The sequence below is a fragment of the Pristiophorus japonicus genome, chromosome 17, assembly GCF_044704955.1.
Source record: "Pristiophorus japonicus isolate sPriJap1 chromosome 17, sPriJap1.hap1, whole genome shotgun sequence".
Lineage (NCBI taxonomy): Eukaryota > Metazoa > Chordata > Chondrichthyes > Pristiophoridae > Pristiophorus > Pristiophorus japonicus.
Window position 1 is genome coordinate 124,671,017 of NC_091993.1, and position 24,403 is coordinate 124,695,419.

A 24,403-nucleotide genomic window follows, 5' to 3' on the forward strand; every position below is an offset into this window, starting at 1 on the left:
ACGCGACTGCACCTTCTGCGTGGGAACCTGGAGGACGGGAGCGCGCTCCGCAGCTCGGGAAGAGAAGGCCCCCCCCCCCACCGGAATCCTACGCACCTCTGGGACCACCAGGTACTTTCGTAGAAATGTTTCAGGTCGGAGGCACCCGCCCGCGGGAAGCCTCCGATCGCAATTTCTGGGCCAATGTCATTTAAAATGAATAAAGTTGTTTGCCGCCACTTATCTTCTCCTCCGCAGTCATTTCGCCCGATGTTTGGTGGGACCGCCTACTTGCCCCCAATCTGGAGCAGTGCCCGCTGGTAAAGCAGGTGATCCAACTCCATTTTGGCAACCATTTTGGTTGCACGCTCGATGACGTCACCACGTGGGTGGCGTCTGAGGAAAAGAGATTTGAAGACCAGGCCCTCAAAACAGCCACCAAGCTCATGGTCTACATAGCTGTAGTCATACCTGCCCTCCTGTATGGCTCAGAGACATGGACCATGTACAGTAGACACCTCAAATCGCTGGAGAAATACCACCAACGCTGTCTCCGCAAGATCCTGCAAATCCCCTGGGAGGACAGACGTAGCAACGTTAGCGTCCTCGACCAGGCCAACATCCCCAGCATTGAAGCACTGACCACACTCGACCAGCTCCGCTGGGCGGGCCACATTGTTCGTATGCCAGACACGAGACTCCCAAAGCAAGCGCTCTACTCGGAACTCCTTCACGGAAAACGTGCCAAAGCTGGGCAGAGGAAACGTTTCAAGGATACCTTCAAAGCCTCCTTGATAAAGTGCAACATCCCCACTGACACCTGGGAGTCGCTGGCCAAAGACCGCCCTAAGTGGAGGAAGTGCATCCGGGAGGGCGCTGAGCACCTCGAGTCTCATCGCCGAGAGCGTGCAGAAACCAAGCGCAGGCAGCGGAAGGAGCGTGCGGCAAACCAGACTCCCCACCCACCCTTTCCCTCAACGACTATCTGTCCCAATTGTGATTCTCGTATTGGACTGTTCAGACACCTAAGGACTCATTTTTAGGGTGGGAGCAAGACTTACTCGATTCCAAGGGACTGCCTATGATGATGATGAGAGTGCACAGTGCTATCTCTCAGCTCCGCGCCCATCTCTCCATTGAAGTTTTCGGGAGGCGAGGACACTGTGTTGGTAGGTGCTTAGCAGCACATTAGCCAATTTTTACGCCTTCATCCTTCGCCTGTGGAATGCCGAGGATTTGTCAGAAGAACTGCGTGCTGCAAAGCGGAACATACAAACATAAGCAACAGGAGCAGGAGTAGGCGGTTAGATTGGACTCTGAATATTTGATCTAAAGAGATTTCATTTCGAACCACTGATTGGTTATGGCCAATTTTCTATAATCTATTTAACTCCAGCCTATCTCTCTAATGTCACCAGCCAGCACATCACACCATCTGAGCTAGACTGTGGAGCGAGGAGTAAGATAGCGACAGATGGTAAACGGAGCACATCAAGTAATATCTTGTTCTGCTTCTCAACAATCTCAGTTTTGTAATCCGATTCGATATCATTCCATAGAATTAGATTGCCTCTTCCAGGGAGGCCTGCAGTATGCTGTTTTCAGGGGGGGGACAAGATTCAATCCCTCACCTCTTCCTGCATCTAGGGGCTGGCGATGTCCCCCCGTGTCCAATTGCAGGGGTTAAAAGAGGTAGCCTGATTAGAACAATTAGCTCAGGTGGCCCAGGTTCAATCCCTGGCCCGAGCTGAGTTAGTTGCTCTCAGCTGTGTATTAAAAAGAAAGAACTTGCATTTATATAGCGCCTTTCACAACCTCAGGATGTCCCAAAGCACTTCACAGCCATTGAAGTAAAAAGAAAGTCTTGCTTTTATATAGCATCTTTCACAACCACCAGATGTTTCAAAGCGCTTTACAGCCAATGAAATACTTTTGGGGTGTGATCACTGTTGTAATGTGGGATATGCGGCAAGCAATTTGCGCACAGCAAGCTCCCACAAACAGCAATGTGGGAGCCTGCTTTTGTTATGTTGGTTGAAGGATAAATATTGGCCAGGGATAACTCCCCTGCTCTTCTTCAAAATAGTGGCAGGGGATCTTTTACATTCACCTGAGGGCAGACAGGGCTTCAATTTAACACCTCATCCGAAAGACGGCACCTCCGACAGTGCAGCACTCCCTCAGTACTGCCCCTCCGACAGTGCAGCACTCCCTCAGTACTGCCCCTCCGACAGTGCAGCACTCCCTCAGTACTGCCCCTCCGACAGTACAGCACTCCCTCAGTACTGCCCCTCTGACAGTGCAGCACTCCCTCAGCACTTCACTGGGAGTGTCAGCCTAGTCCCTGAAGCGGGACTTGAACCCACAACCTTCTGACTCAGAGGCGAGTGTGCTACCCACTGAGCCACAGCTGACACTTTTGAAGTGTCTTTGAAGTACCTTTTGAAGTGTAGTCATTGCTGTAATGTAGGAAATGTGGCAGCTAATTTGAATAAGGACATAAGACTTAGGAACAAGAGTTGGCCATTCGGCCCCTCGAGACTGCTCCGCCATTCATTAAGATCATGACTGATCTTCTACCTCAACTCTACTTTCCTGCACTATCCTCATACTCCTGGATTCTCTTAGTGGCCAAAAATCTATCGATCTCTGTCTTGAATATACTCAACGACTGAACATCCACAGCCCTCTGAGGCAGAGAATTCCAAAGATTCACCACCATCTGAGTGAAGAAATTTCTCCTCATCTCAGTCCTAAATGGCCAACCCCTTATCCTGAGATTGTGCCCCCTGGTTCTAACTCTCCAGCCAGGAGAAACATCCTCTCAACATCCTCTACCCTGTCAAGCCCAAATTGAATTTTATACATTTCAATAGGAACTCTTCTCATTCTTCTAAACTTCAGAGAATATAAGCCCATTCTACTCAATCTCTCCTCATAGGACAATCTACTCATCCCAGGACTCAACCTAGTGAGCATTTGTTGCACCCCTTCTAAGGCAAGTACATCCTTCCTTAGGTAAGGAGACCAAAACCGTACAGAGCCAATGAAGCAATTTTGAAATGTAGTTATTTTTGTAATGTGGGAAAAATATCAGCCAATTTGCGCACAGCAAGCTCCCACATACAGCAATGTAATAATGACCAAATAATCTGCTTTTTTTTAAAGTGATGTTGGTTGAGGCACTGTAAGCTATACACCTGTGAATATGCTCACAGGTTGGTGGAGCTGTTGAGTTGGGAGTGGCTTAGCCAGTCATGTGATGTTCACAAGACTCAATAAAACCCCAGTCAGTTGGGTTCGGGGGATCCACGATGAGGCAGGTGGTTGTGAGCCTGGTGGATGAACTGGTAATGTGTAGTGTGATTGTTAAACCTTTTGCTAATAAACCAACTAGTTCTTAATAGCAATGTGTTGCTATGAATTCTTAAGCAAAGAACCCAGGAAGCAAATACATTACAAGGGAATAAGAGTGGGGTGCTTTAATTGTCCTTCAACCAGTGAAGATCAAAATTAGTCCAGGTATCTGTTTCTGATGGCTATCCAGTAATCAGTGCTGCATATTTCATGAGGACAAAGTCGGACTGGACTGAGATGCTCCCCATGGAGGAATTGCCCACCCACCCCTCTTGGGTCAGGCACTGGCGGTGTGTAATCCCCATGGCACTGTACCATAACATGTCAGTGCCTTCAGGACAAGAGGGGAGAGAACTGTGAGGAGAAGATGATACAAAAATAGACTGCGTGGTGGACAATGAAGAAGAAAGCTGTAGACTGCAGGAAGATATCAATAAACTGGTTAGGTGGGCAGAACAGTGGCAAATGGAATTCAATCCAGAGAAGTGTGAGGTAATGCACTTGGGGAGGATGAATAAGGCAAGGGCATACACATTAAATGGTAGGACACTGAGAAGTGTAGATGAACAAAGGGTCCTGGAGTGCATGTCTACAGATCCCTAAAGGTAGCAGGTCAGGTGGTTAAAAAGGCAGATGGAATACTTGCCTTTATTAGCCAAGGCATAGAATACAGGAGCAGGGAGGTAATGCTTAAACTGTATAAAACACTAGTTAGGCCACAGCTGGAGTACTGTGTGCAGTTCTGGTCACCACATTACAGGAAAGATGTGATTGAACCAGAGAGGGTGCAGAGGAGATTTACGAGTATGTTGCTTGGACTGGAGAATTTGAGCTATGAGGAAAGATTGGATAGGCTGGGGTTGTTTTCTTTGGAACAGAGGAGGCTGAGGGGAGACGTTATTGAGGTGTATAAAATGATGAGGGGCCTGGATAGAGTGGATAGGAAGGACCTGTTTCCCTTAGCAGAGGGGTCAATAATCGGGGGCATAGATTTAAAATAATTGGTAGGAGGTTTAGAGGGGATTTGAGAAGAAATGTCTTCACCCAGAGGGTGGTGGGGGTCTGGAACTCACTGCCTGAAAGGGTGGTAGAGGCAGAAACCCTCACCACATTTAAAAAGTTACTTGGATGAGCACCTGAAGTGCCATAACCTACAGGGTTACGGACCAAGAGCTGGAAAGTGAGATTAGGCTGGATAGCTCTTTGTCGGCCGGCGCAGACATGATTGGCCCAAAATGGCCTCCTTCCGCGCTGTAAGTTTCTATGATTCTAAGAGCATTTGATCTAGTTGTTGTGATCTGGAACGTGCTGCTTGAAAGGGCGGTGGAAACAGATTCAATAGTAACTTTCCAACAGGGAATTGGATAAATACTTGAAAAGGAAAAATTTGCAGGGCAATGGGAACAGAGCAGGAGGAAGTGGGACTAATTGGTGGGTCCTTTCAAAGAGCCAGCACAGGCACGATGGGCCGAATGGCCTCCCTCTGTGCTGTAGAATTCTATGGTTGTAGGTCCAGTATAGTGGAAGCTCAATGGACACAACACCGCACCTTCTGACTCATCGTTCCCATGTATTTAAAAAAATCATCATCATCATCATAGGCAGTCCCTCGGAATCGAGGAACACTTGCTTCCACTCTAAAAGTGAGTGCTCAGGTGATTGAACAGTCCAACATGAGAGCCACAGACTCTGTCCACAGCCGTTGGAGGAAAGGGTGGGTGGGGAGTCTGGTTTGCCGCATGTCCTTCCGCTGCCTGCGCTTGATTTCTGCATGCTCTCGGCGACGAGACTCGAGGCGCTCAGCGCCCTCCCGGATGCACTTCCTCCACTTAGGGCGGTCTTTGTCCAGGGACTCCCAGGTGTCGGTGGGGTGAAAAATGTGTCATGTTTGATAAGGGTTAAAAGGGTTCACTATCCCCGCCTCCATCACTGAACTGAGCGGCTGCACGTATTTTGGTAAATTATGTAAATAATACCATTTAAGCAATAATACCATTCATGGTGAAGACGCACTTCAATCCATTAATTACTGATTAGTAACTCTTGTGAATTAAATGCAGATGTGTAGACAATCCTAATCACAGCAGTGGCTGATTTAATGTCATGGCCATTGTGCAGCTGATTACTCTGATTACTTGCCATTAAAATGCATCTTTTGTGGAGCAGAGGGCACCTGGAGATGACCTTCGATCAAATGTGGCTCACAAGATTGCCCCCCACATAGATAATACAAATGAGATGGTCACGGCAGCTGGTGGTGATTCTACCATTCACATCCCTATCTAAACTCATCTTTAGTTTCCTAACTTGTGCCATTATCATCTCCTTTTTGCCCGTCATCCCTTTTGTCTCTCTAATTTCTCCTGCCTTCCACCTGATCACAGACCTTCCTTTTTGTTCTTTCCTCCCCTCCCCCTTTCCCTGCCCCCCCCCCTCACAGCCCTCCTCCCCCCGCACTTCCTCAAGAAGCTGTGACATCTTGAACTTTTCCAGTTCTGATGAAGTGTCACAGACCCCAAACGTTAACTCTGTTTCTCTCTCCACAGATGCTGCCTGACCCGCTGAGTATTTAGAAAAATAGAAACATAGAAAATAGGTGCAGGAGTTGGCCATTTGGCCCTTCGAGATTGCACTGCCAGTCAATGAGTTCATGACTAAACATGCAACTTCAGTACCCCATTCCTGCTTTCTCACCATACCCCTTGATCCCCCTAATAGTAAGGACTACATCTAACTCCTTTTTGAATATATTTAGTGAATTGGCCTCAACAACTTTCTGTGGTAGAGAATTCTACAGGTTCACCACTCTCTGGGTGAAGAAGTTTCTCCTCATCTCGGTCCTAAATGGCTTACCCCTTATCCTTAGACTGTGACCCCTGGTTCTGGACTTCCCCAACATTGGGAACATTCTTCCTGCATCTAACCTGTCTAAACCCGTCAGAATTTTAAACGTTTCTATGAGATCCCCTCTCATTCTTCTGAACTGTGAATACAAGCCCAGTTGATCCAGTCTTTCTTGATATGTCAGTCCCGCCATCCCGGGAATCAGTCTGGTGAACCTTCGCTGCACTCCCTCGATAGCAAGAATGGCCTTCCTCAAGTTAGGAGACCAAAACTGTACACAATACTCCAGGTGTGGCCTCACCAAGGCACTGTACAACTGTAGCAACACTTCCCTGTCCCTGCACTCAAATCCCCTCGCTATGAAGGCGAACATGCCATTTGCATTCTTAACCGCCTGCTGTACCTGCATGCCAACCTTCAATGGCTGATGTATCATGACACCGAGGTCTCGTTGCACCTCCCCTTTTCCTAATCTGTCACCATTCAGATAATAGTCTGTCTCTCTGTTTTTACCACCAAAGTGGATAACCTCACATTTATCCACATTATACTTCATCTGCCATGCATTTGCCCACTCACCTAACCTATCCAAGTCACTCTGCAGCCTCATAGCATCCTCCTCGCAGCTCACACTGCCACCCAACTTAGTGTCATCCGCAAATTTGGAGATACTACATTTAATCCCCTTGTCTAAATCATTAATGTACAATGTAAACAGCTGGGGCCCCAGCACAGAACCTTGCGGTACTCCTCTCGTCACTGCCTGCCATTCTGAAAAGTACCCATTTACTCCTACTCTTTGCTTCCTGTCTGACAACCAGTTCTCAATCCATGTCAGCACACTACCCCCAATCCCATGTGCTTTAACTTTGCACATTAATCTCTTGTGTGGGACCTTGTCGAAAGCCTTCTGAAAGTCCAAATATACCACATCAACTGGTTCTCCCTTGTCCACTCTACTGGAAACATCCTCAAAAAATTCCAGAAGATTTGTCAAGCATGATTTCCCTTTCACAAATCCATGCTGACTTGGATCTATCATGTCACCTCTTTCCAAATGCGCTGCTATGACATCCTTAATAATTGATTCCATCATTTTACCCACTACTGATGTCAGGCTGACCGGTCTATAATTCCCTGTTTTCTCTCTCCCTCCTTTTTTAAAAAGTGGGGTTACATTGGCTACCCTCCACTCCATAGGAACTGATCCAGAGTCTATGGAATGTTGGAAAATGACTGTCAATGCATCCGCTATTTCCAAGGCCACCTCCTTAAGGATGCAGTCCATCAGGCGCTGGGGATTTATCGGCCTTCAATCCCATCAATTTCCCCAACACAATTTCCCGACTAATAAGGATTTCCCTCAGTTCCTCCTCCTTACTAGACTCTCTGGCCCCTTTTATATCCGGAAGGTTGTATGTGTCCTCCTTAGTGAATACCGAACCAAAGTATTTGTTCAATTGGTCTGCCATTTCTTTGTCCCCTGTTATGACTTCCCCTGATTCTGACTGCAGGGAACCTACGTTTGTCTTTACTAACCTTTTTCTCTTTACATATCTATAGAAACTTTTGCAGTCCGTCTTAATGTTCCCTGCAAGCCTCCTCTCGTACTCTATTTTCCCTGCCCTAATCAAACCCTTTGTCCTCCTCTGCTGAGTTCTAAATTTCTCCCAGTGCCCAGGTTCACTGCTATTTCAAGCCAATTTGTATGCCACTTCCTTGACTTTAATACTATCCCTGATTTCCCTTGATAGCCACGGTTGAGCCACCTTCCCTTTTTTATTTTTACGCCAGACTGGAATGTACAATTGTTGTAGTTCATCCATGCGGTCTCTAAATGTCTGCCATTGCCCATCCACAGTCAATCCCTTAAGTATCATTCGCCAATCAATCCTAGCCAATTCACGCCTCATACCTTCAAAGTTACCCTTCTTTAAGTTCCATGGACCATGGTCTCTGAATTAACTGTTTCATTCTCCATCCTAATGTAGAATTCCACCATATTATGGTCACTCTTCCCCAAGGGGCCTCGCACAACGAGGTTGCTAATTAATCCTCTCTCATTACACAACACCTAGTCTAAGATGGCCTCCCCCCTAGTTGGTTCCTCAACATATTGGTCTAGAAAACCATTCCTTATGCACTCCAGGAAATCCTCCTCCACCGTATTGCTTCCAGTTTGGTTAACCCAATCTATGTGCATATTAAAGTCTTCCATGATAACTGCTGCACCTTTATTGCATGCAGCCCTAATTTCCTGTTTGATGCCCTCCCCAACATCACTACTCCTGTTTGGAGGTCTGTACACAACTCCCACTAATGTTTTTTGCCCTTTAGTGTTCTGCAGCTCTACCCATATAGATTCCACATCATCCAAGCTAATGTCCTTCCTAACTATTGCATTAATCTCCTCTTTAACCAGCAATGCTACCCCACCTCCTTTTCCTTTTATTCTATACTTCCTGAATGTTGAATACCCATGGATGTTGAGTTCCCAGCCATGATCATCCTGGAGCCACGTCTCTGTAATCCCAATCACATCATATCTGTTAACATCTATTTGCACAGTTAATTCATCCACCTTATTACGGATACTCCTTGCATTAAGACACAAAGCCTTCAGGCTTGTTTTTTTAAAACCATTTGTCCTTTTAGAATTATGATGTAGTGTGGCCCTTTTTGTTTCTTGCCTTTGTTTACTCGGCCTTCCACTATTGCTTTTTACCTTTCTACCATCTGTTTCTGACTCCATATTACTTTGCCCTATTTCGCTGCATAGGTTCCCATCCCCCTGCCATATTAGTTTAAACACTCCCGAACTGCATGAGCAAATGTTACCCCGAGGACATCAGTTCCAATCCTGCCCAAGTGCAGACCGTCCCTTTTGTACAGGTCCCACTTCCCTCAGAACTGGTTCCAATGTCCCAGGAATTTGAATCCCTCCCTTTTGCACCACTGCTCAAGCCACGTATTTATTCTAACTATCCTGCTTCCTCTACTCTGATTCGCATGTGGCACTGGTAGCAATCCAGAGATTACTACCTTTGAGGTCCTACTTTTTAATTTAACTCCTAGCTCCCTAAATTCAGCCTGTAGGACCTCTTCCCACTTCTTACCTATATCGTTGGTACCTACATGTACCACGGCAACTGGCTGTTCACCCTCCCTCTCCAGAATGCTCTGCAGCCGCTCTGAGACATCCTTGACCCTTGCACCAGGGAGGCAACATACCATCCTGGAGTCTCAGTTGCGGCCGCAGAAACTCCTATCTATTCCCCTTACGATAGAGTCCCCTATCACTATAGCTCTCCCACTCTTTTTCCAGCATTTTCAGTTTTTATTTCAGATTCCAGCATCCGGAGTATTTTTCCCCGTACCCACACTGTCCATTTCCCATGATAGTGTTCAATTCCAGTGTTCAGTGCCATTCGCAACTCCTCATATAATGGAGCAGTCTATGCCCGCATGCAGCAAGACCTGGACGACATTCAGGCTTAAGTGGCAAGTAACATTCGCGCCACACAAGTGCCAGGCAATGACTATCTCCAACAAGCGAGAGTCTAATCACTGCCGCTTGATATTCAACGGCATTCCCATCGCCGAATCCCCCACCATCAACATCCTGGGGATCACCATTGACCAGAAACTTAACTGGACCAGCCACATAAATACTGTGGCAACAAGAGTGGGTCAGAGGCTGGGTATTCTGCAGCGAGTGTCTCACCTCCTGACTCCCCAAAGCCTTTCCACCATCTACAAGGCACAAGTCAGGAGTGTGATGGAACACTCTCCACTTGCCTGGATAGGTGCAGCTCCAACAACACTCAAGAAGCTCGACACCATCCAGGACAAAGCAGCCGCTCGATCGGCCCCCCATCCACCACCTTCAACATTCATTCCCTCCACCACCGGCGCACCGTGGCTGCAGTGTGCACCATCTACAAGATGCACTGCAGCAACTCGCCAAGGCTTCTTCGGCAGCACCTCCCAAACCCGCGACCTCTACCACCTAGAAGGACAAGGGCAGCAGGCGCATGGGAACACCACCACCTCCACGTTCCCCTCCCAGTCACACACCATCCTGACTTGGAATTATAGCGGCCGTTCCTTCATCGTCGCTGGGTCACAATCCTGGAACTCCCTCCCTAACAGCACTGTGGGAGCACCTTCACCACACGGGACTGCAGCGGTTCAAGGCGGCGGCTCACCACCACCTTCTCAAGGGGCAATTAGGGATGGGCAATAAATGCCGGCCTTGCCAGCGACACCCACATCCCAGCAACGAATAAAATAAAAAAATATATGGAGTGGATTTGGCTTTGCATCAATGTAGAATGTACCCAAGGTATAGCTTAGATGTGAGCCATTGCACACTTTCGCCTCCGAGTCAGAAGGATGGTGATTTCAAGTCCCACTCCACAGGCTTGAGCCCGTAATCTAGGCTGATACTCCCAGTGTAGCATTAATAGAGGTATTCAAAATTATGAAAGGTTTTGATAGAGCATGTAGTGCATTTCAGATCTTTACATCCCTCTGTGTGAAGAAACTGCTCCTCATTTTCCCTCTAGTTCCTCTGGTGTCCGCATGCTCGACACAAGACTCCCAAAGCAAGCGCTCTACTCGGAACTCCGACACGGCAGTCGAACCCCAGGTGGGCAGAGGAAACATTTCAAGGACACCCTCAAAGTCTCCTTGATAAAGTGCAACATCCCCACCGACACCTGGGAGTCCCTGGCCAAAGACCGCCCTAAGTGGAAGAAGTGCATCTGGGAGGTCGCTGAGCACCTCGAGTCTCGTCGCCGAGAGCATGCAGAAACCAAGCGCAGGCAGCGGAAGGAGCGTGCGGCAAACCAGACTCCCCACCCACCCTTTCCTTCAACCACTGTCTGTCCCACCTGTGACAGAGACTGTAATTCCCATATTGGACTGTTCAGTCGCCTGAGAACTCACTTTTAGAGTGGAAGCAAGACTTCCTCGATTTCGAGGGACTGCCTATGATGATGAGGCTCGACTGAACGTCGGAAAGAATTACACTGAAGAAAGGTAAAATGGACGGTGACAATTCGACCTTCTCTTTAAATGGCTGCCTTATCTGGGATGTCACAATGGAACTAGGCGAGAGCCAAGAACAAATTCGGCCAAGGTTCCTGGTTCAGCGATGCCTTTGTGAAATATGGACAATGGATGAGGTGAAGACCGAATGCAGCTGCTATTAATAGCCCGGTGTAATAATAACTTTGAAAACTAATAAATCAAGTGTATTAATAGTTCAATGTATGAACTCAGTATCTTAATAATTTGGCATGTTAATAAATTGGGCTTTGAAATTAAGCTGTGGAATAATAGGTACAAATGCTTACTTCTCTGCTCTTTCCGAAGAGTCACTAATTTATTTTATATGGATTAATGCCTCCACTAAAATAGCAGAGAAAAGAATTTCAGACAAATATTTAACATAGAATCTTAGAAATTTATTGCACAGAAGTAGGCCATTCGGTCCATGTCGTACTTACTATGTCACAGTGTCATTTCAAGGCCTACGTATATTACCTTGCTATATTAATAACTGAACAAATAGCAACTCAATAAATCAACAACTTGATTTGATGTATCTGTATTCAGAATAATAAGGAAGAGTGCATTTCTATAGCACCTTTCAGCACTTCTCGATGTCCCAAAGCACTTTACAGCCAATGAAGTGCAGTCACTGTTGTATGTAGGAAACATGGCAGACAATTTATGCACAGCAAGCTCCCACAAACAGCAATGTGATAATGACTAGATAGAAACATAGAAACATAGAAACATAGAAAATAGGTGCAGGAGCAGGCCATTCAGCCCTTCTAGCCTGCACCGCCATTCAATGAGTTCATGGCTGAACATGAAACTTCAGTACCCCCTTCCTGCTTTCTCGCCATAACCCTTGATCCCCCGAGTAGTAAGGACTTCATCTAACTCCCTTTTGAATATATTTAGTGAATTGGCCTCAACTACTTTCTGTGGTAGAGAATTCCACAGGTTCACCACTCTCTGGGTGAAGAAGTTTCTCCTCATCTCGGTCCTAAATGGCTTACCCCTTATCCTCAGACTGTGACCCCTGGTTATGGACTTCCCCAACATTGGGAACATTCTTTCTGCATCTAACCTGTCTAAACCCGTCAGAATTTTAAACGTTTCTATGAGGTCCCCTCTCATTCTTCTGAACTCCAGTGAATACAAGCCCAATTGATCCAATCTTTCTTGATAGGTCAGTCCCGCCATCCCGGGAATCAGTCTGGTGAACCTTCGCTGCACTCCCTCAATAGCAAGAATGTCCTTCCTCAAGTTAGGAGACCAAAACTGTACACAATACTCCAGGTGTGGCCTCACCAAGGCCCTGTACAACTGTAGCAACACCTCCCTGCCCCTGTATTCAAATCCCCTCGCTATGAAGGCCAACATGCCATTTGCTTTCTTAACCGCCTGCTGTACCTGCATGCCAACCTTCAATGACTGATGTACCATGACACCCAGGTCTCGTTGCACCTTCCCTTTTCCTAATCTGTCACCATTCAGATAATAGTCTGTCTCTCTGTTTTTACCACCAAAGTGGATAACCTCACATTTATCCACATTATACTTCATCTGCCATGCATTTGCCCACTCACCTAACCTATCCAAGTCACTCTGCAGCCTAATAGCATCCTCCTCGCAGCTCACACTGCCACCCAACTTAGTATCATCCGCAAATTTGGAGATACTGCATTTAATCCCCTCGTCTAAATCATTAATGTACAATGTAAACAGCTGGGGCCCCAGCACAGAACCTTGCGGCACTCCACTAGTCACTGCCTGCCATTCTGAAAAGTACCCGTTTACTCCTACTCTTTGCTTCCTGTCTGACAACCAGTTCTCAATCCACGTCAGCACACTACCCCCAATCCCATGTGCTTTAACTTTGCACATTAATCTCTTGTGTGGGACCTTGTCGAAAGCCTTCTGAAAGTCCAAATATACCACATCAACTGGTTCTCCTTTGTCCACTTTACTGGAAACATCCTCAAAAAATTCCAGAAGATTTGTCAAGCATGATTTCCCTTTCACAAATCCATGCTGACTTGGACCTATCATGTCACCATTTTCCAGATGCACTGCTATGACATCCTTAATAATTGATTCCATCATTTTACCCACTACTGAGGTCAGGCTGACCGGTCTATAATTCCCTGTTTTCTCTCTCCCTCCTTTTTTAAAAAGTGGGGTTACATTGGCTACCCTCCACTCCATAGGAACTGATCCAGAGTCAATGGAATGTTGGAAAATGACTGTCAATGCATCCGCTATTTCCAAGGCCACCTCCTTAAGTACTCTAGGATGCAGGCCATCAGGCCCTGGGGATTTATCTGCCTTCAATCCCATCAATTTCCCCAACACAATTTCCCGACTAATAAAGATTTCCCTCAGTTCCTCTTCCTTACTAGACCCTCTGACCCCTTTTATATCCGGAAGGTTGTTTGTATCCTCCTTAGTGAATACCGAACCAAAGTACTTGTTCAATTGATCCGCCATTTCTTTGCTCCCCGTTATGACTTCCCCTGATTCTGACTGCAGGGGACCTACGTTTGTCTTCACCAACCTTTTTCTCTTTACATAATCTGTTTTTGTTATGTTGATTAAGGGATAACTCCCCTGCTCCTCTTCAAAATAATGCCATGGAATCTTTTACATCCACCTGAGAGAGCAGACGGGGCCTCAGTTTAACATCGCATCTGAAAAATGGCACCTCCAACAGTGCAGCGCTCCCTCAGCACTGCACTGGGAATGTCAACCTGAATTTTTGTGCTCAAGCTCCTGGAGTGGGACTTGAACCCACGACCTTCTGACTCCAAGGCAAGTGTGTTACCCACTGAGCCACAGCTGACACACAATGATTAGATAATCTGTGTTTTAATGATGTTGTTTGCAGGATAAATATTGGCCAGGAGACCTGGGAAAACTCCCTTGCTCTTCTTCCAAATGGTGTCCTGGGATCTTTTACATCCTCCTGAGAGAGCAGACGGGGCTTCGGTTTAACGTCTCATCCGAAAGACAGCACCTCTGACAGTGCAGCACTGCCTCAGCACTGCACTGGAGGGTCAGCCTAGATTTCTGAGCTCAAGTCCCTGGAGTGGGACGTGAACCCACGACCTTCTGACTCACGCAAGAGTGCTGCCCACTGAGCCACAGCTGGCAGGACCTTTCGGACCACATGACCAATGATAGTGTCAATTACTCATTTTTTATTTGCTAATCATAAATGCTATTAGCCACATCTGGATTCCCAATTAGCCCCATGTGGCCAGCAGCTAAGGTACTGAACAAGACTGGCCCAGATTACGTGCTCAAACCCTGGAGTGGGGCTTGTAAAACACAGCTAGTGACTCAGAGGTCAGGGTAGGAGCAACTGAGCAGACGTTTAAATTAAATAACCCATTAAATTAATAACATGATCTATTAACTTGGTAAATTAATAACCCAGTTAATTAAGAATGTGGTAAATTAATAAAGCAACATATTAATAACTCCGCGTACATAATAAATATGTATATTAACAGTAGATTAATGCTGCGTTATATTAATAACTAAGTCACACCATGGTGCCTGTTTGATGTCTCCATAGCTGAAGGGCTATGATGCAGAGCAAAGGGCCCTGGAGATGGTAAAATATACAGTGGGGGGAGGGGGAGTGATTGGACGCGAGGGCTGAGGAGGTCCAAAGTCTCAAAGCTGCCTTCATCTAAGCACCTCCCCCTCCTCTCCACCCCCTCCCCAAACCCTCCTCCTCCAGCCCACACCTCCCCACCCCCTTCACCCCACTCCTCTCCTTCCCTGCCCCCCTCCACCCCCTCCCCCATGATGCCCCTCCTCCCCCCTCCACCCCACTCCTCCCCCCTCCACCCCACTCCTCCCCCTACCTTGCGCCATCCCCACCCCCCCTCCCCCTACCTTGCGCCATCCCCACCCCCCCTCCCCGTCACCTCATTGTTCAAGGGTGTTGTGGACAGAGAATCCCTTGCTTAATTTCAGAACCTTGAGTTAACGACCTTCCTCTGTGTTTCATTAAATCACTGGAGGGGCTGGGGGCGTGGGGAGATTAGCATGTGGGGTTTATCAAACGTCACAGCTAATTAGCAGCAAAGATATCTAAATAACTCAAAGAACTGTCTCAAGTGCTCCTGATCACCCTCTGACATATCGTCTGATTGACAGTTGCCCTCCTCAGGAGACGCAGACAACTCTTCAACTGCCATTTTATATAAGAGACTCATTTTTACATCTTTACATTTTGTGGAGAAGATAATATGACTTTATCTTGATTTTTTTTTTTAATTCTCCTCCACCCCCCCTTTCTCCTGCAGACGCTGACTCTCGTGAGGGCTCGGGTTCCGCAGGAATCAGTCTGCCTTCCGACACCTCACCCAAGGCTATGTTTTTTATAAAGCCTTAGTCGGTGCCGGACAACTATTTGACTGTGGGGTCATCGCAGCTGAGCCTTACCCTGTCCTCGTCTGACATCCAGCGATATATAGCGCCTTTAATATCGTAAAACGTCCCAAGATGCTTCACAGGGGTGTTACCAGACAAAATTTGACACCGAGCCATGTAAGGAGATATTACGGCAGGTGAACAAAAGCTTGGTCAAAGGCATAGGTTTTAAGGAGCATCTTGAAGGAGGAGAGAGAGGTAGAGAGGCTCGAGTCTCTGGAGCGGGACTTGAATCCACAATCTTCTGACTCAGGGGCAAGAGTGCCACAACAAGGATAACCTAGGAGATAGATAGGTTTTTGATCGATAAGGGAATAGAGTTATGGGGAGCCTATGGGGAGCGGGCAGGGAAGTGGAGCTGAGTCCATGATCAGATCAGCCATGATGTTATTGAATGGCGGAGCAGGCTCGAGGGGCCAAATAGTCTACTCCTGCTCCTATTTCTTATGTTGTTATGTTCTTACGGACAGGGGAGTTCTCCCCTGTCATGTATCCTATATGGTTACTGCTTGTACTATCACAAGGCACTGCAGTGGGAGACTTGTAGGTTACCTGTACAGGTGTGCCTGGCCTAGTATAAAAGGCAGGCCACCAGGTGTGATCCTCACTCTGGAGTTATCAACAAAGGACTAAGGTCACTACAGTTCAAGTACAACACATTGCCTCGTGGAGTCATTATCAGAGCATCTAAAGACACAACATCCCCAATGTGTCCTGGGCCAATATTTATCCTCAATCAACATCGCTAAAAAAAAACAAATGATCTGGTCACTATCACATTGTTGTGTGGGGGTGGGGGTAGGGGGGGCTTATCATGTTTCCAACAATACACTAGTGACTGCACTTCATTGGCTGTAAAGTGCTTTGGGACATCCTGAGGTTGTAAAAGGTGCTATATAAATGCAAGTCTTTCTTTCTTACAGTTTCCCGGATTACTCCTGGTAGAAGACTAGGTTGTCCCGAGTTTGATTCCTGAGATGAGGGGGTTGTCGTGTGAAGAAAGGTTGAGCAGGTTGGGCCTGTACTCACTGGAGTTTAGAAGAATGAGAGGCGATCTTGTTGAAATGTATAAGATTCTTAGGGGGCTTGACAGGGTAGATGCAGAGAGGACGTTTCCCCTCGTGGGGGAATCTAGAACTAGGGGGCACAGTTTCAGAATATGGGGGTCGCCCATTTAAAACGGAAATGAGGAGAAATTTCTTCTCTCAGAGGGTCGTGAATCTTTGCAATTCTCTACCCCAGAGAGCGGTGGAGGCTGGGTCATTGAATATATTTAAGGTGGGGATAGACAGATTTTTAAATGATAAGGGAGTCAAGGTTATGGGGAGCGGGCAGGGAAGTGGAGCTGAGACCAAGATCAGATCAGCCATGATCTTATTGAATGGTGGAGCAGGCTCGAGGGGCCGAATGGCCGACTCCTGCTCCTATTTCTTATGTTCTACGACCCCATTAAGAATGGCCAACAGTAACCATGGTAGAGGTGACCCAATTGCCTGTGGCCAAGAATTTTCATGAATTGTGAGCCAGGTTACCTGCATTCAGAATCCTGGGTGGTCCCTGCCCTTGCTGGAACTGAAGCCCAGATGGTAATGAGAGGCATATGCAAAGAACAATTGAGACTTGAATCATTTACTGACGCCAATTAATTCTGATATTTTCTACATCGTCATTCAAATGGCTCCCTACTGTTCTGCGAGACTCTGCTAGTGACAACTACATCAGACCTCCCAAGGTCGGATCCATGTATAATTCACCGGCACATCACAGCTGAATTTTCCTTCAAGAAAATAATAATTTTGTCACAAAACACTGACACATATATAAAGTGCCGTGAAAATCTACATTCGAAATGAGAAATCCGATTATTATTATGACTATCACTGAATACAGCAAGACATTGATTCGTCATTGATACAGGTAGCTCCATCCTATATATCAAACATGTATCATAAATTATACTGAAAACTCAATATGGGTTTCATGTCTTTTATCAGGGGCTCGTGGTTGCATAGATTATTACAGCACAGAAGGAGACCATTCGGCCCATCGAGTCCGCGCCAGCTCTTTCGAAGAGCAAGCCAGTTAGTCCCACTCCCCCGCTCTATCCCCAAATCCCTGTAATTTTTTCTCCTTCCAGTATTTATCCAATTCCCTTTTGAAGGCGACTATCGAATCTATATCCACCGCCCTATCAGGCAGTGCATTCCAAATCCTAACCACTCGTTGCGTAAAACGTTTTCCTCGTGTCCGGAGCTGGATCAGATGCGATGTATTTAGACTTGGAGTGGGTTATAATATGTCTCAGATAATAGGAACATAGGAACAGGAGAAGGCCATTCAGCCCCTTGAGCCTATTCTGCCATTCAATGAGATCATGGCTGATCTGTATCTTAACTCCATGTGCCTGCCTTGGCATTGTAACCTTTAACACCCTTGCCTAATAGAAACCTCAGTTGTGATATTGTAAATTGACGCCCAGCCTCAACAGCTTTATTGAGGGAGAGAGTTCCAGATTCCCACTGCCCTTTGTATGAAGAATTGCTTCCTGACATCGCCCCTGAACACCCTAGCTCGAATTTAAGGTTATGCCCCCTTGTTCCCCAAAAGAGCAAATAGTTTCTCTCTATCTACCCGATCAAATCTTTTCATCACCTTAAATACCTCAATTAGATCCCCTTAATGTATAAAAGGTTACAAGCCCAGTTAGATCACTAAAAATGATTGTCTGGTCATTATCACATTGCTGTTTGTGGGCGCTTGCTGTGCACAAATTGGCTGCTGCGTTTCCCACATTACAACACTGACTACACTCCAAAAGTAATTAATTGGTTGTAAAGCACTTTGGGGCATCCAGTGGTCATGAAAGGCACTCCATAAATGCAAGTTATAAATATATATATTGCTCAAATTTGCTTTATAAGTTTCAAACCTTTGTCTTAACTTGCAGAAGATTGCGTGTCTGCTAGGATAGCTCGGCACATTTGGAGAAGGTATTTTATGAGTGTAGAACAGTCCATTGAAGTGATTGGGCCAGAATCAATGGCAACTTCAGCCAAGACAAGACAAGGAGCAGTATGGGGGGAAGGAGAGATTGGGATTGTGTCACAAGTTATGACATTTCTGTAACAAGAAAATATTCATTGACAATAACCAGCAATGTTTCCATATCATCACACACAAACGGAAACAGAAAAATGGGCCTTTATTTATTTATTTTTTATATGAAGACTTTAGGCATTTGGCTTACATCTCAGAGCTGTCCAGACGGCTACTCACAACCCAGACTGTCCAACTCAACACCGCCCATGGGTAGGACCCGGCGACGTCACATCGCATGTGGTGAAGCCCAGACACACCGCCCTCGCTGACTCAGGATGGAACATTTCAGTGTCATATACAAAAGTAGGTCAAAGAGATAAGTAGAGGTATGAGGTAGGGGGCGCTGCCTTTAAAATAAGGGGCGTGACCTGTTATGGGGTGTGGCCTTTCGGGTAGGAGCGTGGTCGATAAAAAAGAGGGCGTGGCCTAGAAGATAGGGCACAGTCAATTCGATAGGGGTGCAGCCTTTAAGATCAAATATAATATAGGTCTAGGCAGGGGGCATGGCCTTTCAGATGAGGTGTAGCCTTTCAGATAGGGGGCGTGGCCTTACAGATAGGGGGCGTGGCCTTTTAGATAGAGGGCGTGGCCTTTCAGGCAGGGGGCGTGGCCTATCAGACAGGGGGCATGGCCTATCAGACAGGGGGCGTGGCCTATCAGACAGGGGGCGTGGCCCATCAGACAGGGGGCGTGGCCCATCAGACAGGGGGCGTGGCCCATCAGGCAGGGGGCGTGGCCCTTCAGGCAGGGGGCGTGGCCCTTCAGGCAGGGGGTGTGGCCCATCAGGCAGGGGGCGTGGCCCATCAGGCAGGGGGCGCGGCCCTTCAGGCAGGGGGCGTGGCCCTTCAGGAAGGGGGTGTGGCCTATCAGACAGGGGGCGTGGCCTATCAGACAGGGGGCGTGGCCCTCATGTCCTACTGATCAGACCCTCACAAGTGCTGCGCAATCTAGTGATAACCTGCTGGATTTCTGAGTGGAACTGCTGATTGAGCATGGTGTAAATGAAAGGGTTCACGGCGGCAGGAACGCAGGTCAAAGCAACTGCAAACGTCTGAAGCTCGAGGAGTAATGGCCGCTGTGGAGGAAGGGAAGAGACAGGGAGAACACGGTTAGAATCAAGACTCGATACTGTGCCTCGTCCCTGACAGTTTCTCGAATCTGGTGCCCTTTTTGCTGACAACCCTCCAGTTTCTTCAAATATATTCGCAAAAACCAAAAGTACTTGAACAAGTTTGATATCATTACCAACCCCCAATCAGTACCTCTGATTTACACCAGTAATGTGGGAACTGGGGAGGAGTGGGGAGTATGTGAGAGGCTCCAGGACTTTCCTGCCCGGCGCCGCTCCCCGGTGACCCGGTTGGGTAGTTCAATGGCCGGTATGCAGCTAAGCCTTTCATAGAAATCATTGAATCACAGAAATATACAGCACGGAAGGAGGCCATTTCGGCCCATCGTGTCCGCGCCGGCCAACAAAGAGCTACCCAGCCTAATCCCACTTTCCAGCTCTAGGTCCGTAGCCCTGTAGATTACGGCACTTCAGGTGCACATCCAAGTACTTTTTAAATGCTGTGAGGGTTTCTGCCTCTACCACCCTTTCAGGCAGCGAGTTCCAGATCCCCACCATGCTCTGGGTGAAGGAATTTTCCCTCTACACCTCCTACCAATTACTTCAAATCTATGACCCTTGTTTTTGACCCCTCTGCTAAGGGAAATAGGTCCTTCCTATCCACTCTATCTAGGCCCCTCATAATTTTATACACCTCAATAAGTTCGCTGGAGTGGCAGCAGAGGTATTACAACAGGCCTCAACACCCCAGGCACTGAAGGGTCGAATACAAGAAAAATCGGAGCCTCCCACTGCTGCTAACTGAACAATAACCCCTGCTGGAACATGTGCCTGTGTGGATATCGCGCTAGGACATAGGACAAAATGTGTGTGTATGTATTGGCACATACAGCAGTGCCTGGTCTCCAATCTTCTTGGATCCCCTTGCCACTGGACCAAGACCTAGCTCTGTCAAGCCCGTGTGGTGGCTGGTGTGCAACGGTCACCCCACGTTAAAAGAATTCACGCACAGGCATCTTCTACTGTTTAAAATTTCATCAGTCACCTGAGTAGTCATTCTTAGTGTGGAAACAAGTTATCCTCGACCCCGAGCGACTGCCTATGATGATGATGATCTCACTAGGACATGTTTAGGCTGGGTTATGATGCACCCCAAGGTTGATTAACCTGCCAGCTTCCCTGGTCTATTCAAACGTGAAGAGTGGCCACTTACGCGATGCACTGGAGGACAACTGGTCCTTGTACGGCTGACCTGCAGAGAGAATCAGTGCCTTCAGCATTAGGGGTCATACTCTCAGGATAAGGGGACTCAGGACGAGGAAAGATTTCTTCACTCGCTCAGAGGGTGGTGAATCTTTGGAATTCTCTACCCCAGAGGGCTGTGGATGCTGAGTCGTTAAGTATATTCAAGATTGAGAGCAATAGATTTTTGGATGCTAAGGGAATGAAGGGATATGGGGAGCGGGCAGGGAAGTAGAGTTGAGGTCGAAGATCAGCCATGAGCTTATTGAATGGCGGAGCAGGCTCGAGGGGCCGAATGGCCGACTCCTGCTCCTATTTCTTCTGTTCTGCAGAAAATGAGTGGAGAAAATGGAGAGAAATACATCGTTCACCTCTGCTATCTTGAGCTGCATAGCCACATTAACTCAATGGCTGAGCCCCAGTGTGTGTAGGTACACATGTGTGTAGATAATCAGTCTCCTTATACTTAGGCTGGAGAATTCATAGAATCAAACAGCGCAGAAGGCCATTTGGACCATCATGTCTGTGCCAGCTCCAATTAGTCCCAGTCCCCTGCTTTCTCCCCATAGCCCCGCAAATCTTTCCTTTATTAAAGTACAGTTATATCCACTTACCATGGAAAAAGCACCTTGCAGAAACGTGTTCAACAGCAAAATAATAACCAGCGGCATCCAGAACACCAGGAAGGTCAAGATGATGTAACCGAAGCGTTTGGCTAGTTTGCCCTCCATCCTTTTGGTGGTGTGCTCTCGAGACTTGCTGGTAACGAGGCACACTGCTCCCACAATGTTAGGGGCATCGGATGGTCCATGCCCGGGGGGCGACAGTACACTATTATTCATCGGAGCAACTTGGCACTGGACTGGACAGACATCCTTCTTCGACTGAAGAGCGGGGTCGGCCTCAATGTGCAGGTGTTGGACCTGCCCGTTGGTTGGCACCATGGCGGCTGGCATTTGCTGAACGCTGTGCCAGGCTGAGGCTGGCAGGCGTAGCCCGTGCTCCTCTGGTGAAGCGGGCACGATGCCGCTGTCGAAGATTCGGTTGCTGTGCCGTCTGACCAGCACAAAGATTCTCGTGTAATGGACAATGATCAGAGACAGACTGGCCATCCAAACGGGCAGCAGGATGTAGGAACCAAAAGGGTCAAAGTAACTCTGGGCGTCGATTGGGCGATGCCGGCACCTCAGGTACACCGGGGTGTCCTTGGCCACCGTGACCGAGAAGACCGACAGGACAAGCCCCGCGGACCACACCATGGAGATCCACACCTTGACCCTGACCCTCCTCTTGGCCGTCTGGAAGGGGTGGGCGACGGCTTGGTAACGCTCGGCGCTGATGACCACCAGAGTGACCAACTGGACGCAGCTGCTGAGGGAGTAGGTGAAGGGCTGCAGGAGGCACATGCTTTCCCCCAGGTCCGCCCGGCTGTTGCCCCAAGTGGTGGCCACCAGGAACCCAGGGATGTCCACCGTGCATCGCAGCAGGTCGCTGGCCGCCAGGTTGACCAGGAGCGCGTTGTTGGCCGTCTGGAGGGACTTGTTCGCGTACACCACCCGGCAGACCAGCCCGTTCCCCAACACCCCGATCACCAAAGTGCAGCCGAGCATCAGTCCGCTCACCGCCAGAGAAACAGCGCTCAGGGGAATATACACCGGGGAGCTGCTCCCGTTGGACCCTGGACCAAGAGGTCCCGGCATCTCCCCCTCTTCAACACACGCCCAAAACTTCCTCCAGGACTCTCAAATCACTTCACTTCGGTGCCCGATCGTCTTTGCTCCTTGTTAAGTTTCCGCGTCAATAATCTTGCACTAACTGCAAACTTCACTCTTGCAATCCACCTTCCTTCCCTTTGCAGCTTCGCCTCGATGCTGTGGGTCGGCGGGTTTTTGCCTCACCGTCTCATCATTGCATCTTCCTCGTTAATCTCTGATTGGTTTCCCTCCCAGCGCACGTAAGCACTTGGCTTTTCGTGTAGCGCAAGTGCATCAACTCACAACAAGCGCATTAACCCATTCTGGTGCAATTCACCTCTCCCAATGGCCCTTCCCACCCACAGCTCGCCCAGATTTCTGCTCTCCTCCAACTCTGGCCTCTTGAGCATCCCAGATTTGAATCACCCCCCCCACTGGTGGCCGCCAAACTCTGCCCCCCCCCCTCCCCTCCCCTCAGCCTCCCCACCTCGCTCCTCCTTTAAGATGCTCCTTAAAAACTCTCTCTGTGGCCAAGCTTTTGGTCACCTGTCCTAATCTCTCCTCCTGTGGCTCGGTGTCAAATTGTGTTTGATTACGCGCCTGCGAAGCGGTTTGGGACATGGAAGACACTATATAAATGCAAGTTGTTTTATTGCAAGTGTTAAAACTCAAGAGTGGAGCAACATATTCATTCTCAGAATGGCTGTCCTACCAGTCCCTGCCCTCACTACAAATAATGTAATTGTTTAGTGAAAAGTTTAATTTGTTCAATGTATTTTTGTAAGCAATGCAATAATTTTAGGTTAAATCTGTCAATTCCATTGGTGAGCAGGTTCTCAATTTTACACCTTAACATAGAATCTCACAGCACAGGTGGTGGCCATTTGACCCATCATGCCTGTACCGACTCCTTGAAAGAGTGATCCATGCCCCTGCCATTCCCTCTTAGCTATGCAAATTCATCCCATTCAAATATTTATCCAATTCCTGCTCATCTGACACTTCAACAAAAGTTCTTCGCCCCCTCTTCCTATCGGGTGGCAAGGGCAGGAACTTCGAACAATTCATGCCCCATTCCCTCTTCATTTTCGACAAGCCTCAGTGTGTTGCCTTAGAGGAAGAACCCTCGCCTCTGAGAGTCAGCAAATTGTGGGATCACGTCCCCACTCCAGAACTTGTACACACAATCGAGGCCAACACTTCAGTGCAGTGCTGAGGGGGTGCTGCGTTGTCAGAGGTGCCGTCTTTCAGTTAACATGTTAAATCGAGGCCCCATCTGCCTGCTTATCATAGAATGGTTACAGCACAGGAGGCCATGTGGCCTGTCGAGCCCATGGTGGCTCTATGCAAGAGCACTTCAGCTCCATCTCCCACCCTTTCCCTGTAGCCCTGCAATTTTTTTTTCTTTCAGACACTTCATCCAATTCGATTTTGAAAGCCACGATTGAGTCTGCCTCCACCACCCTCTCGGGCAGCACATTCCAGATCCTAACCCCTCGCTGCGTAAAGACGGTTTCCCTCATGTTGCCTTTGATTCTTCTACCAATCACCTTCAATCTGTGTCCTCTGGTTCTCGACCCTTCCACCATCGAAGTAATGGGTCTTATGGCACTCT

The 24,403-nt window shown here is 47.8% G+C and overlaps 1 protein-coding gene across 1 annotated transcript; it reads right to left on the reverse strand.

Annotated features, from left to right (window-relative positions):
- Positions 1–266: 266 nt before the first annotated feature.
- On the reverse strand, positions 267–22,794 carry LOC139228042 (5-hydroxytryptamine receptor 1A-beta-like). The gene is made up of 4 exons (XM_070859191.1): positions 21,709–22,794; positions 19,717–19,858; positions 19,337–19,646; positions 267–375 (listed from the first exon to the last, which is right to left on the reverse strand). The coding sequence occupies exons 1-4, from the start codon at positions 22,792–22,794 to the stop codon at positions 267–269; spliced, it is 1,647 nt and encodes a 548-aa protein (XP_070715292.1).
- Positions 22,795–24,403: the final 1,609 nt, after the last annotated feature.